This window comes from Thunnus thynnus, chromosome 3, assembly GCF_963924715.1.
Source record: "Thunnus thynnus chromosome 3, fThuThy2.1, whole genome shotgun sequence".
Taxonomy (NCBI): Eukaryota; Metazoa; Chordata; class Actinopteri; order Scombriformes; family Scombridae; genus Thunnus; species Thunnus thynnus.
In genome coordinates, this window is record NC_089519.1 from 7,510,382 (window position 1) to 7,526,365 (window position 15,984).

Genomic DNA, 15,984 nt, shown 5'->3' on the forward strand with positions numbered 1-15,984 from the left:
AGCATCAAGCTGCACATGTCACCAGCCTCTTGTTGATGCTGTCTGCCTCACAGTCTGGTTACAATGTAGGTGCAGGCTGCTTGTGTTTATAATTGGCAGTCTCTATCATTTCCATAGATTGTAGTGACACTTTCCAGATGTCAGTGTGTAATTGTGTGACAATAGCAAGCAGAAACGTCTGGTTTATGATCACACTCTTTTATTTTGAAGCCAAACGAATATACAGCACCAAAACATCCAAACAACTATAAATAATCTGGTAAAATACACACCATAGTCTCTGTATTTGCATGTGAAAGCCTTCATTATGAACAACCTTGATTTTTTTTTTTTCTTCTCATGTGGACAGCTTCCATTATTTTTCCTGTCACTACTTCAACTTATTATATTCACCTGCTCAGCTCCTTTGACTGCATGCCAATTTCCTTTTTTATGTACGCAGATAGATTAAAAGTGGTTGGAAAAGCACAATCATCCATCATTGAGATTTTATAAGTTGATTCTCACACTAATGTGTGCTATTACAATATACTCATCCTATTGATGTGAGCGTTATTAGATTCTAATTAGTTTTTATTGAATAACACTGACCACAATGACTGCTTTTATAAAGAGATTGGCAGTGGGCTGATATGATATAAAGAGCGGAAAATAGAGAGCGATTATGTACAGTACAGTAAGCAATAATACAGCAACAATAAGGTGTCTTATACAAAAAAAACAGATTTCTGTGTTTTTGTGCTTGTACCACTTTTCTGTAGCACAGACAAAAAGAAGATCTGTGTGACTCTTTTTTTCAAGTTTAATAGTCCAATTATCTCATATTTAGGTCTGTTTCACCAATGAGAGTTAAATGGTCACATTGTACAAAGCAGAAAAATTGTTTCTATGGTTACCTGCTTTGGCTGATGTGGTAGTAAGTATGTCTGAGGTGTTCTGTTACGCAATTTTAAAAGACGCCTACCAGCCAATCAGAAAGATACATTTTTTGTAGTCATGGTACGATCATCTCTACCCTGTCTGAAAAAACTACACAGGACCTTTCATGATAATAAAAAGCTTACAGGCAGACATGACTGCAATATAAACATTTCAAAGGCCAAAGTCAAAGGAGGCTGTGTGAGCTGAGGTATTGTGCTGCCTGTCTGATAAAAAAATAGCATCCGCTGCACAGTAAATAAGCCGCTGAGCAAAGCATGGTCAGACAACAACACTAGCAACAATATATTCTGCAGAGAGAAAACGTTTACATACACGTGTGCAAAGCGACCACAAATGCACATGCACGCACACATTAGTGAAAACATCCACAAACACCCGTAAAGAGCAGCGCATGCACAAAGAGGTCATCGGTTTTGTGTTCAATGCTGGCTACATATCTGCAGAAAGATGCTGAGCAGGTAAAGAGGCACATTTTCTGTGACTGACAAGCTGACAAACAAGCTATTTTCTGGAAATACAAACACTGTACAAAAAAAAATATCACAGCAGATTCTGTCCACAAAGCTGTACAGATGTACATTGTGAATTATGAACTCAATTCATCGCAATTTACCCCTTCTAAGAGGCAAATCGAACAATAGTGAGTGGCAGCTTGAAACAGAAAAATGGGTTTTTGCTATATGCTCGATGGAATTTTTGGTTCAGAAACGTGAATACATTCGCACATGATGTGTGACAGATAAACAGGAAGTGAGAGAAGCAAGGTATAAATGTTTCTGTGTCCATTTAGGAGTCATGATGATTGCTGAGAGCGGCTGAAAAGGCACTTATGTCAGATGGCTGGATGGAGGGGGAAAAAGGAAAATAGCTGGGTGATTCGTACAGGTACAGATATACATCAAGACTTGAAAAATATTCATGAAGTTGTTTCACTGATATGGAGCATAAATGATGCAATGTTTTAGAATGAGTGCACATATGTGTGTATGTTTGAGAAAATAGTCCAAGAAATTGATATTTATATTGTAACCACAGAAAAATATATATATTTATATTCCCCCATTTTGATCAGCTTATGCAACCTACCTGCTTCCATCTTCTCATATCCTTTTTTCCCCCCTCCTCAGCTCTCCTTACACACAGGAAGTGAATCTTCTACATTTTTGTCCATGCTTCTCCCTAAAACACCAGACAGTCCATACTGTTCCTGTGGAGCTATGGAAGCAGACGAGGAAGGTGTAGTCAGGGCAGTAATGGTTGGAGGTTCAGCTGCGGTTACCATGTAGGCTGCTGTGGAGATTACGGTGGTAGTGGTGGTGGGTCCGAGTCCTGGGAAAGTGGAAGGACATTGACATGTAGTGATGCAGCGGTGCAGGTCTGCAGCTGTGTGAGAGGTAGACGAGCCTGGAGGGTGAGGAGAGATCTTCAGAGGGGGAGAAGGGGATAAAAAAGAAACAAGTGGAGGCATGTTGATGAAGGAAAGAAGGAGAAGGAAAGAGGAGAAGGTCAATTCATCTCTCAGTTACCTGCATGAGTCTGCAGTATGTTTAAAGCAGAGATTTCCAGCCTACAGATTGGGCTTCTGAACACTTGCTACCAGGCCATGAGAAACAATATGATTCAGCAAAACAGCTGAATAATAATTACTTTGCTGTATTTTTCCACATCATTCTCCCTGTCACGCTCCCAAAAACATTATACTGATTTTATGCAAGTTAGTCCGTCATCAGCGGCTCTCTGCATTTAGCATCAACATTAAATCTGTGCGTGGTCACTACCTGAGTGTAGCTGAGAAGTCTATCTAGATTATTTATTATTTGTTGGTTGGGAGGATGAATAGAGAGAGATCATGCCTGAAACAAATCTGCACCTTCCAGCATGCATATCACACTATTAAACCCCCCCTTTGACCAGTCCACCACAAAATTGTAAATATAAAAACACTCTGTGGTGCAAAAGTGTCTGGTTTAAAGCGTGTATGTGTTAATATTAATTTCCTATCTTTGCATTCCTGTCACATGAAGAGGAAGATATATGATTTCTGCTCTGAGAATAACAGGATGATCCATGCATCAATATTTGAACACTTGGACTCTAACATATACTCTAAGATGTGACTTATAGAGGAAGCTGTAGTTTTGATATCCTTGAACCAGCTGAAGGAGCTTAAGGAGAGTCTCATCAAAGCCACTCTGTCAGTCTAATACACCTCACTGCTCTTGTACAAGTTATTTAATTGGACACTAGGAAGCCCCACACTGGCTAAGTCAAAGCTTTTCCCCTCTCTGACAGCTCTTCTCTAACACACACACACACACACACACACACACACACACACAAACACACTCAACCCTAATCTCATAATCTGTCACTTCTGCCTTCAGAATTTTCCCTAATCATTGCCTCCACAGGAGCAGTAATTTACCATCCTTCTTTAATTTGTTGCTCTCTCACATACACCTGCCTGCTGATTGAAGTGAAGTGTTGGACGTTTCTTAGGTAGGAGAGCTGCCAAACCTGATGCGTCAGACTCATTGGTGATGCAGAGAATCGCAGTAACTGAGTGTGTGTCTGAATGTGTGGATCTGTGGGGTTTTTTTCCGCTGTCCTTAAAATATCAGCAACTCAAAAATAATGACTTGATGTTCAGCTCAGCTGCACTAAACATACATTTTTTATTATTACATCTTTTCATCATTCTTGCAAAAGTCCTTTTTACCTTCTCTGGTAACACTTAATAATAACAATCAGAAGTGAGACATTTATAATGATAAACTAATCGTGAACAAAACACTAATATACCTTTGTGAATGTGTAATTAATTCTATGTTAAAATATCACAAATATGATGTAAGCCATGTATAAATTAATAGTTAATTATGAAATATTCATGAACAAATAATTAATAGATGATTCATTAATTATTTGTTGATATATTATAAATCACTATCCTGTGTTCCAGTATTGGCCAGGTGCTTCATAATGTGAACCTGTGCATGTTATGACCTGCCAGTATAGCTCCTCGTGCAGGTGAACAGGTGCTGGGGACTCCATGTGTCAGCTCTATACCATCCCCAACTACTTTCATCATCCTCATCAGTTATAAATGATGTGCAAATGAATGACTTAATCATTTATGAGACATTTAAAAGTTCTTTTGCATCCCCCTGATCTAAAGTGTAAACATTTCATCATATGTAAATGTCTAACCTATCACTTTCAGATTACTCAAACCTCTTACAAAGATTTATGCATGTACACAAGGCTTTTACAAACTGTTTGCATCCCCCTAAAGTGTAAATAAGTAAGCCAAGTGAAGCATAAGTGAAAAATAGAGGAAAACAAGTTCAACTGCCTTTATTAAAGTCAACATATGAATTATATCTGACTTGATTAAATTGTGTAAAACTTTAGAGAATAAAAATTGAGTTGATTCTCTGTGTCTGAGTCAACTGTAATTGTCCATTTTAAATTTTTACATGTTCACCAACTCTTCTTCTTTAGGTATATCAAATATACTTTGAACAATAAGTTAGCATCAACACAATTCACATTTTAACAAACTATTATATATTATTAACATTCAATTGTTTTTTTATGTTTGATAACCAATTCTTGCAGTTTAAATTTAAACATTGTTTAAACTTTAACATGGAAACCAACAGATAATATGAATCAAACCAGAGATCAAACATTTCTGACAGTCGGATAAACAGACCTGATGTTCCCTCCACAAAAATTACAGTTTGACTCTGCAATGTGTTTAGTTTCCAGTAATCAGCTTACAAAATGACAGACAGACAATTTTAAAGTGCTGCTAAATGTCTCATTTATAAACATCATCCATTAAACCAGGAGCTTCAAAAAGCTCCATATTTTGCCACACATACTGGAACACACAAAAAGCGTGTATGAGCCAATTTGAGAAGTTTGAAAAGTGGAAGAATATTTGGGGTTGAAGGTGTCAGTCAGGATGAGGAGAGTGCAGCATTCATCAGCCACATTTTCAGGACCAATCAGCACTCAGGTTCGCTCATTGATGATGCATATGACTTTCTGCTGTTCCCTCTAAAACACACAAATACACCGCAATTATTAGAACAATACACTGTCACAATTTTTGATGTAAGCACAAATGCACAGTTCAAGAGACAGGTGATGTTTCATTCCTTTAGTCTTGCTGGAGCAAAACATATAAAGCTTTATTTGTAAAAAATAAACACAACAAACAGCTTCTTTGGGCATTTTTACTCAATATACTCTGTAAAAGAGCCTTAAACACACACACGCAGTGCCAGTCTGTCCTCAGCTACCAGCTTTAAGACTGAGCTTTTTTATTATTTTACATTTGTCTGTGAAGATTCTCAGTCATCTACATCATCAAGGAGGGTTGAATCAAGGGCAACTGGACTTGGTTCCAGATACTTGACTCATTTCGTCTGTCATTCAAGGGGCTTCTTCAGTTCTAACTGACCGGTGGGTAGTCCCAGGTATTCAGACTCTGTGGGGTCGTTATCAAGGTCATTGATACCACTTGGTTTGTTAGTGCTCCTGGCTGTTGTAACGGCAGTCGTTCAAGTGGGTCGAGTCACCTGAGGCCAAGTGGAAACGACAGTTGATGGAGTTGTCACATGAAGCCAAATGTGAATGGTTGTTAAGTCTTCTGGGTTGTAGACCTCCTCCTCTGTTGAGGTCTACGACACCACTTATCCCCCGCCTACAATGCCGTCCTTTCATCCCTTCCCAGGAGACTTAACAACCATTCACATTTGGCCTCATGTGACAACCCCAACAACTGTTGTTTACACTTGGCCACAGGTGAGTCCAACGACTCAAACGACTGTTGTTACAACAGCCAGGAGCACTAATGAACTAAGTGGTAACAATGACCTTGATAATGACCCCACAGAAGTTAAATACCTGGGACTCCCCACCAGTCAGTTAGACCTGAAGAAGCCCCTTGAATGACAGGCGAAACATCTAGAACCAAGTCTAGTTGCCCTCATTTCAACCCTCCTTGGATATTTTACATTTGTTTCACCTGTTGGTGTAAGCTACCAAAATAAAATGCATGTGCAACATTAGTTTGTACTCAGGAGTCTAATAGATTTTACCTGAAGCATGGAGGAGACAGATGAAGACCAGGCGGGGAAAGGTACAGAGGAGGCTGTGGGAGAATTTCAGGCAGGACACTGCAGCAGACCAACGTGGTGCTCTGGCTGGTCAGACCATTGACTGTATATAAATATGGACGTAGTGACAGCTCCCCAAAAGTGAAGCCAAAACATCTTGATTGCCCCCTTGTGGCTGGCTGCAGTACACGTCAAATAAATTTTTCCCAAAGATGGTTTTTGTCATTTTATCCAAGTGCTCATTTTTCTGATGTTTGTTTTAATTCATTATTTGACAATATAAAAAGGGAGTTTTACATCATGATCGAGACAGCCACTCTCAAACCTCCGTCAGGCGATGGAACGGCTGAGGGGGCATGTCCCGCTGGCCGTCATCCCACCGCCCAACTCTACTGCGCAAACTCTGGCTCCCAATGACGTTACACAAGCAAGATGGCACCTCCTGGAAAGGAGATGTTTTGGCTTCACTCTTGCATAGCAGCAGGAAGTGGAGACGCGTCATCCATATTTATATACAGTCAGTGGTTCAGACTGAAGCTGCAGCAGGTGAGAGACATGTAGGTATGCCTCACAGAGTCACAGTAGAGTTTCCTCCACTAGTACAAACGACGTCCCTCTCCTCAGTCACCTTAATAAACTGATGAAGCTTTAACTTTAATTTTCTTAACTAACTTAACAATGCTAACACACATTAATATACAGTAAAGTGGGGTGCTACCACATTGAGAGCTATGCTACAGTTTCTAACATGCTAATGCACTAAATGTGATTAGCATCACAACTTTTACAAACTGCACAAAATTGGTATAGTATTAAAAATAAACACATGCATTTATCTACTGAAGATTGTAATAAATCCCCATTCAGGTGGCAAATCTCTGCATTAACCGACATTACAGACTTATCGGTTGTCTACCAACATGCTAATGTGGGCTAGTATGCTAACGCGCTGATCACAATTAGCAACACGCTTTTTTTACAGACTGCATCAAATTGGTACAGTGTTAAAAATACACACACATTCATTTACCATCTGCAAATTGCACTAAATCCTATATCAGGTGGTATAACTCTCCATTAACTGAAGTTATTCTGCAGAACTGCTGCGTCCGCGTTATATCCTGCAGCTACATACTGTAGTGTTACCTCTACACAAAAGGCTAAAACTTTAATTTAAACACTGAATAAGAGCTTACTTACGTGTCTTTAGTAGAATTTAATTCCTGGGAGACTCCATACACCAGTGATTCTCAAAGTGGGGCCCGTGGACCCTCAGGGGTCCTTGAGGGGGTTCCAGAGGGTCCCCAGCAAAAAGGGGAATAGTTTATTTTCACTATATTTTCATCCATAAGTAACACAATAACATAATGTATGACTATTTTTGCCATGGGTCCTTGATGTGAAAAAGTTTGAGAACCACTGCCATACATAAACAACCTCAGCAAAGAATCTGCACCACCAGCACAAGTTCAACCTGGTTCTGTGGAGCAGGGCGGGTCATCAGAAGCTTTTGATAAGCATGAGTTGAGTTATTGGACTGAACATACTACAAAGTTTTCTAAACCTCAATTTTGTAACACCTGTTACAAAGGACATGTAAATGCATTAAATAAACTTTCACTACTCAGGTGCAAAGCTTTTTGTATACTATTAAGATGGAGAACAATCTACAGCCAAAGGATGTTCATATAATAACATAATTTCTAATAATTGCTTTGAATGGCTCACAGGTGATTCCTACTATAGCAACAAATCATTAATTAATTATCTAGCCTTCAAATGATTTGTTCATGAGTATTTCATAATTAACTAATCATTTATAGACGACTTACAAAATGTTTGTGATATGTTAACACAGCGTTAATTAATCATTTACAAAGATATATTAATGTTTTGTTCATGATTAGTTCATCATAAACTAATGTTTTATAAATGACTTACTACTGATCGTTATTATAGAGTGTTACCCTTTCTCTTACCAAACAAAAACAACTTGTTGCCTACACATAACAACAACACAAACACACACACACACTCTTACCTGGAGTACCTGGCTGCTCTGGGGATCATGGTAGACCTGGTTATGAGTGGAGAGCAGGATGCAGTCATTCGCCGTGGACTTCTCAGTGCGCGGAGCTCTGGGGTCACCGTCATCTACACCGTTGGTCTTGCACCTCATCCTCACACACAGCCCTTGCAGGGCCACAGAAATTATCTGTAGAGGCTGTAGAAGAGCCATTCTGTTGAAGGTCCATTGACCATATGCACATAGTAAGATAACAGTATTTGATAACCATGCTAGAAAAGGAGAGAGGTCATAACTGGTATACAGAAATGGACATGAAAATGGAAATGGACTCCTGTTCAAACAAAATTTAAAGGTGCAGTGTGTAGAATTTAGTGGCATCTAGTGGAACGGACTTGGCAGACATGGAATATAATATTCATTAGTATGTTTTAATTAGTGTATTATCACCTAAAAATAAGAATCATTGTGTTTTCGTTACCTCAAAATAAACCCTTTATATCTACATAGGGAGCGGGCATAGATGTATAAAGAGAACTTGATACAGCATCGAAGGCGGGGCCCCTTTCATTCCTATGAAAGTTGCTCAGTGGCACATGAAGCCAAAAAAGTTCAACTTCTAGTTATAAAATTACCCGGATCTTCCGAGATCATTGGGCCCATAGAGCAAGCGCACTAGCTACTTCCCGTTTAGCCCTCCGGCTAACTTGAATGGGGATAAAACAATTCAAATGTGCGGCTCTTCTAGACTGTCGAAATGTGATCGGACCGAACGGATCAAATTCTGAAAGTGAGACGAGTCATTTCGCGGGGGTTGTTATGTTCAAAAAAAAATTATCCGCTGATTTACAGGCATCTTTTTTACAATGTAAGTCTATGGGAAAAAGACTTTTTGGGCCAAATGGCATCACATGACGTTGTAATTACGCGGTTTGGCCACTATGTCAAAGCCCGGTGCTGTTCTTGGGGGCTTGGGAGCAGGTCCTCTTCCACAGAGCCCGCCATGTTGCACTGCCATGTTTCTACAGTAGCCCAGAATGGACAAACCAAACACGGGCTCTAGAGAGGGACGTTCACATTTTCGCGGTTTAGCGGCCAGCGTAGGTTCTCCTACACGCTTGGAACAGAAGGGGAGGTGTATTCAGTTGCAATCTGCAACCTCACTAGATGCCACTAAATCCTACACACTGTTCCTTTAAATCCACAATGTGTAGACACTTGTGTATAGTTAGAATCTTTCATATTATTCTCATAACTTTGTCAGAAAAATGAGGTAATCCCTGTGAAACTTGGTGCAGTCTTTCTGTTGTTAGTAGCCCATTTATCTCAGGGTCTTTGAGTCTGATCTGCAGAGGTGTAACACAGGGCATTGCTGGCTGTCAGAGCCTTATTCTAAATACCACCACTGGATGGTGCCAAAATACAAACTTTTCAAATCCTATATATCGTGACTTTAAGTTATCCTAAAATAACAAGGTTGTGCAAGGCCAGGAAGAGAAACACAACTGCACATGTGCAGTAGGCGTCCTATATCAACTTCTTATAGTATATCCATGAGAACCATGCCTCCAAAATGATTAATACTTAATGGTTCGTTTCAAGTCAACAAATTTTCTTAAAGTTGCATTAACAAGCTGAAAACACAACACTGACATATTATCAATTTATGAAGCTGATATTGGGAATATGTTAGCAAATAGTGGCTTATTTACACTTCAAGTAGACACAGAGAAAGTTTAATATTCATTTGGAGTCGTGTTTCTGGCCACCCAATGAATGTAAGTCCAATATTCACTCTCCTTTTGGTCTCCACCAACTCTTGGAAATACTTTAACTGCTAAATGGAGTCATTTGATCCATTGTTTTTGCCATTTATTGATCTCATGTTCAGATGTTTTGGTGATCAAATTATCAGTCAGACCCTGCACAAAAACATCTTATTCTGTGACATGAGTCTCCAGCTTAAAAATGCAATCAGCTGTTCTAAACTGGAAGTTTTAAGAAGTTTTAAGAGGTCTGAAAAAAGAAACACAACAAAACAAGCAAATCAATGTGAAGAAAAGACAAACTGTAAAGCATCATTTCAATACAGAGAGTTGTCCAAAAGGTTTTAAGCTTTACTACAACAGTGTACAACCTACTTTTCTGAAGCTCTGTTTGAAGTTGTCCGACAGGAAGCCGTAGAGCACCGGGTTGGCACAGGAGTTGGCGTACGTCAGGATGACAGCAAAGAAGTAAATTCCTGCTGTTACGCTGGACTCCGGGATGATGACCACCAGGTTGACGAAGTTGATTATGAAGAACGGCAGCCAGCAGAACACAAACACCACCACAATCACCACCACCATCCGCGTCACCTTGCGCTCCGAACGCCGGCGCTTGGTGAAGCCCGCTCGCATCCCCGAGGACTTCACCTGCAGGAAAAACACCGAAGATAGTTTGATAGAGATGATGGTGATGGATATAAGAGTGATGATGATTATGATGAAAATGAGAGGGAAGATGATGGTGATGGTGGAAATCATCATTACAGTGATGCAGAGTAGAGTGTTAATTTAGACATGAGCTATTTTAATCACACACACACACACACACACACACACACACACACACACACACACACACACACACCTTAATGACGATCAGAAGGTAGCAGAGGCAGATGATGAGCAGTGGTCCAAAGAAGCCCATTGTGGCAGTGTAGAGAATGAAGGCTGTTGACCACACATCCCGTGGCTCTGGCCAGATCATGTTGCAGGAGTTAAATGTGTCCTAAAGGGAAATTAAAAAAACATGAGTAAAATGTAAATATTAAAGACTACGGCAAAATTTAAAATTCAGTCATTATCTACTCTTACAAAATGCTTAAATTATGCAGCCAGGGGTGTTTGGCAAAATATGAATGTCATTATCTGCTTTTGGGAGTTTTAAAGAGCATTTTGCTTCGAGGAAGAGCTTCCCAGGTGTTACTGTGTTTAGTTTGTCTGTGTCCTAACAGGAAATAAATGTCTAACCAAAGGGTAACTCTTAACTACACTACCTTTTTGTCCTGTGGCCTCATTGTTATCAAACCTGTGGCCTTCAGTAAGAACAGCAGTGGCCTGTATCACAGCAACTTTGACAGAAGTTACATTTTCCTCCCTACCTTTCTTGTATTCAAAAGCTTCTGTGTTTTCTTGCTGTCATGCTTTTCTTTTTCATTTAATAATTTTCCTCTGAAAGCCTGAATGAAAGACTTCAGTGTGTTTTACTTCAGCGCACATGTTTAGCATTAAAGCAAGAACTCACATACTCTTATTCAATCACAGCTCAACATTTCAACCATAAAGTCCAAGAGATACCAAAGCATCCCTTCCATGTAGTTAAATACTTCTTAAACCTGCTTTATTTATTTATTTTGGCCCCTTGGGGCCAGCTCAACAAGCTGTAAACACCATCCGCACATCCAGCAGATACAGTACGGCAAAACATTAGCATTCATTTGGAGCTATGTTTCTGGCCATGTAATAAATCAAAGTCAAATATTCAGTCTCCCTTTAGCTCTGTTCTGGTGTCCAACAGTTCCTGAGATAAATAAATGTGTCTTTATTTGCTGAATGTTCTACTATGTTATCAGCTAGTTGTTTACTTTGTTTGTTGTTTGTTTATCAGAGCTTTTTTTGCTGAGAACAGCTGCCTGCTGCTGCTGGAAACAAGGTTTTTGAGTTCAGTGAGAGTGAACAATAACAGTAAAGTTGCATGTTAGAAAAGAAGAAGAACTGCAGAGTTGAATGATTATCACCCAACTCACTCACCCCAAGAAAAACCTTTCACAACAAAGTCATTTCATCTATTGGATTGAAAAAAAGTCAGAGCAGCTTTATATTTGAAACTAGGTGTTAAAAATAATTCTGGCACAGCATTGTATTCTGGTGCTATGTTTTTGTCAAGCATGAAGAGAAAATATGAAATTCAATGTGGATTTGCTTATTTATTACATCAGGTTGCCATTTAGCAGATTAAGGTTTCAACAATACTTGTAACTTGCAACTTTACCACACAACAAAACCTCAAATATGAAATCAGAAGGAATTTGAACACAATATGTTCACTGTGATAGATTAAACTCAATCAATTTTCCAGTCTGAAGAAAACAGTGATTGTATAGAAAGTTTAAATTGTGTAATTATTACATTGTGGCATATATTTATTCATTTGTTTTGCTCCTTTGTTTATGCTGCCTATCTTGTCCAGGGCACTCTTGAAAGAGGATTTTAATCTTAAAGAGGCCTGACTTCATGGTTAAAATAAAATGACAATGATTAAAACTAAAACTATAGAATTACTGCTATGGCTCATTATAACAAATGTTTAATAAACATTAATACTTTTAGATGAAACTACAGGGATCATCTGTGTGTTTGGTGGTCTTGAAGTTCTGACTGACTTCGGGCTGAGTAGACAATGATTCATTTTTTATCAGGAATCAGCTGCTGGAGCTCATTTACACTTGGAAGGGAAAGAGCAAAAGGTTTATACCTGGACATCAGAGAAGATGACCACAGGCAGGACCATCACAAAGGACACGGCCCACACGGCTGCGCTCACCACCGTGGCCACGCGCGGGTGTCTCCACTTGGTGCTGCGGATAGGGTGAACCACAGCCAGGTAACGATCGATGGACATGACCGTCAGGCAGAAAATAGACGTGAACTGGTTCATAGAGTCTGCCGTCATGACCACACGGCACAGGAAGGAGCCAAACGGCCAATAGGAGAGCACATTCTGCGTGGTGAGGAAGGGCAGCCCGAGGATGTAGAGCTCATCGGCCACAGCCAGGTTCAGGATGTAGATGTTGGTGACGGTCTTCATCTTGGCGTAGCGCAGCACCACATAGATGGCCAGAGTGTTGCCCGTCAGGCCCACTATGAACACAGTGAAGGAAATGACCGCAGTCACCAGAGTGCTGCTGCCCTGAAACGGGACACTGTGAGTGGACATGTTGGAGGAGGTGTTGGAGAAGTGGGGGAAAGAAAAGAAGAAGGGTGAGGGCGTGGTTGCAGAGGAGGAGTTGAGGTCTGATGATAGAGGAGTCCAGTGGCTCTGGTCCAGAGGTTCCATTGTAGCTGTCAGAGCAGAGGAGCAAAGATGGCACCACAAAGTCCAGATGTAGATTTGTTTCCTTCCGTTTCCACCCGATTCAGAAGAAAGTCCTCACTTCCATCCTATTAGTTTTCGCGCTTACTTTGGAACAGAAACAGAAGGAGGAAAGTCAGCTGCCACCACACTTAACGTATCAGTTGAAAAAGATGAAAACGTGGTTTAACACATCTGACTTTCAGTTTAGTTTGCCTCAAATTTAAGCGTGTGTGTGCGCGTGTATGTGACATGGAGAAAAAGTGAGCACTCCGACCACAGCTGAACACGGTGAGTTCACCCACCTGTACTCTTTTTATTGGAAAACCCTTGTGTGTATCTTGTTGCGCACCGTGCGTCATCGTGAGCCAACTCCATAAGAAAGGTGTGTTCCCATGTATCCTACATTCTAACTAATAAAAACATCACATAAAATGTTTTTTTTTTCACAAGGAGCCGTATCCGTAATTACGCACGACAACCTGCCGAGTACAAATGATGATGTATAGTCGTTGTCACCTGCTCTCGTCCTGTCTCCTGTCTCATGCGTTTGTAATATCTCTGATTAGTGACACTGCAAATACACACAAGTCATCCGATGTGTCGTGCGTCAAGCAGGAATATCACCGGGAATAGTGCCACGGCTTTTACGCACGACGGATCTTCTTGACTACAAGCTCAATAACAACATCTGAGTTATGGATGTATTCTATAATGTAAAGTTATCCCTGTGCTAGAGGTGTCTGAACTCTACACTTAGTAAATTGATGCCCTCCCAAAGCAAAGCAACATTTTTTAAACTGCGCATACTTTTGGTTTATTCAGAGATCAAGATAAGAACAGGCTTACTTTGGCGAGCAGTGAATAATCCCAAGTCTCTGTGTGACCGAATAATGGATTAAAATGAGTAAATCTCCCAAACAAAACTATACATTGTCAATTCAGTCTTCTTATTGTCCAATAATTCTCCCAAATCGACGGATAGCTTGTGTCCGAGTTGCTAATTGTTCGCTGTCCGTGGTGCTGAGCAGGATGTTTCGACAGCAGCTCCACTGCTTCTGCTTCAACTTTCTACCCACACAGCTCTGCTCTTTCTTTGATATGATTTGTTAAGAGACAGAGCGAGGAGGGGAGAAAGTGAGAGACACAGAGAGAGAGAGAGAGAGAGAGAGAGAGAGAGAGAGAGAGAGAGAAGGGATGAGGGTGAATAAATATTACTCCTTCATGAATACACAGCAAGCGCAGAGGGATCGGGATGTTCAGTCTGATCGTGGGTGAGTTTAATGAAAGAGAAAGAAAAGATTTGCTACATTCTGAGCTGCTGCCTGTCAACATTTCATCAAGACATGGGGATCTTTGTGCACGTTTTCTGCTTCAGCATCAGTGGTGGGATGTAATTAACATTTACTCAGGTGTTCTACTTAAATACAGTTTTTAGGTACTTACACTTAACTTGAGTAGGCTATTTCCATTTTATTTTATACTTCTACTCCACTAAACTACTTAACAGTACTGTAGACTTATATAAAGTAGTTACAATAAGGTTGGATTCAACGACCTGCAACATTAAATGCTGCTCAGTGTTACAGTAATGTGCCAGTATAATCCAATAATATAAATTATATGACATTATAACTCATTGAAGGGGCCATTCTACCTGATGACTACTTGTTCTTTTGATACTTTAAGTACATTTTTATTGATAATACTTAAATACATGTTTTAATGTAGGATCTTTACTTGTAATGGAGTATTCTTATGTTGTGGTATTACTACTTTTTCTTGAGTAAAACATGTCATTACTTCTTCCACCACTGTTCAGCATGTATGATCCATTGTACAAAGACTCACACTGCAGCCCAGGCTATTTTCATTAAGTGATTACTTTGTTATTCATAATAATAGTATTTAGTATAATTTTTGCAGTAATCAAGACATCAAACTGGTGTCTGAATAATAGTTTTTGCAATAATAGTTTTAGTTAAGACCTATAATTTAATTCTGTGTTTTAGGCACTGAAAAAAATGGGTGGTGAAAATGTTTTGAATAGTGATTTTGTTGGTCCGCAGGATAGTAATAGGGCCAAATGCTGGATCAAAGAGAGAGGCATGCACCTGTCTTAACAGCCTGTTAGATACGGACCATCTGCCAGATGTAAACTGAACCACATTCTGCTGAATTTAGTCCTGATGAAGATGAATGTGCAACAGACTGGAGGCTACTCTGACAAAAAAAAAGATCAACTCATGTTTTATGTATGTTTCTTTGCTGACATGAAGCATCTCTTTCTCTCACATACAGATGCCATCAGCTCTACAGGCTGTCCAGGGTTGATAGGGGAGTGTGCATCTTCTGCAAACATTTCTGAATATCACACATCACTCTCCACAGTCCATGATGACTTTATGACTTCAAAATACAAGGCTGGGTATTTCAGTAGTTTGCCAGATGTAGGCAAAAATACAAATACATACACACAAGACAAGTTATCTGAGGACAGACCACAAGGTAAACCTCAGTATTCCACAGGAAGCTTCTGATGGATGATTGTGAGAAACAAAGAAATGCAGGGAACAACAATGCAGAAATCCACCTGGTTTTATATGAGCTACAACCTCAACATCAACTCAGATGCACCTGGAAGCTGGATGCACATATAAACACACACAATACTGTACATACATATCTGAGACACTAAGAACACCATAAGAAAAATGCAAACTATTCAGACCTACATCAGCCAGTATCACCTTGAGCTCCAGTTTATGA

General features: G+C 39.8%; 1 protein-coding gene across 2 annotated transcripts; it reads right to left on the reverse strand.

The window, feature by feature from the left end:
- Positions 1-182: 182 nt before the first annotated feature.
- Positions 183-13,340, reverse strand: LOC137177145 (somatostatin-like receptor F_48D10.1). Of its 2 annotated transcripts, none has more exons than XM_067583275.1 (5): positions 12,619-13,340; positions 10,732-10,872; positions 10,225-10,514; positions 8,125-8,254; positions 183-2,365 (listed from the first exon to the last, which is right to left on the reverse strand). In XM_067583275.1, the coding sequence occupies exons 1-5, from the start codon at positions 13,198-13,200 to the stop codon at positions 2,066-2,068; spliced, it is 1,443 nt and encodes a 480-aa protein (XP_067439376.1). In that variant the 5' UTR covers positions 13,201-13,340; the 3' UTR covers positions 183-2,065. The 2 variants fall into 2 exon arrangements, 1 of the variants encoding a protein (XP_067439376.1); XR_010925980.1 differs by lacking the exon at positions 183-2,365 and adding an exon at positions 3,907-5,010 and having other exon boundaries at positions 6,057-8,298; positions 10,242-10,514.
- Positions 13,341-15,984: the final 2,644 nt, after the last annotated feature.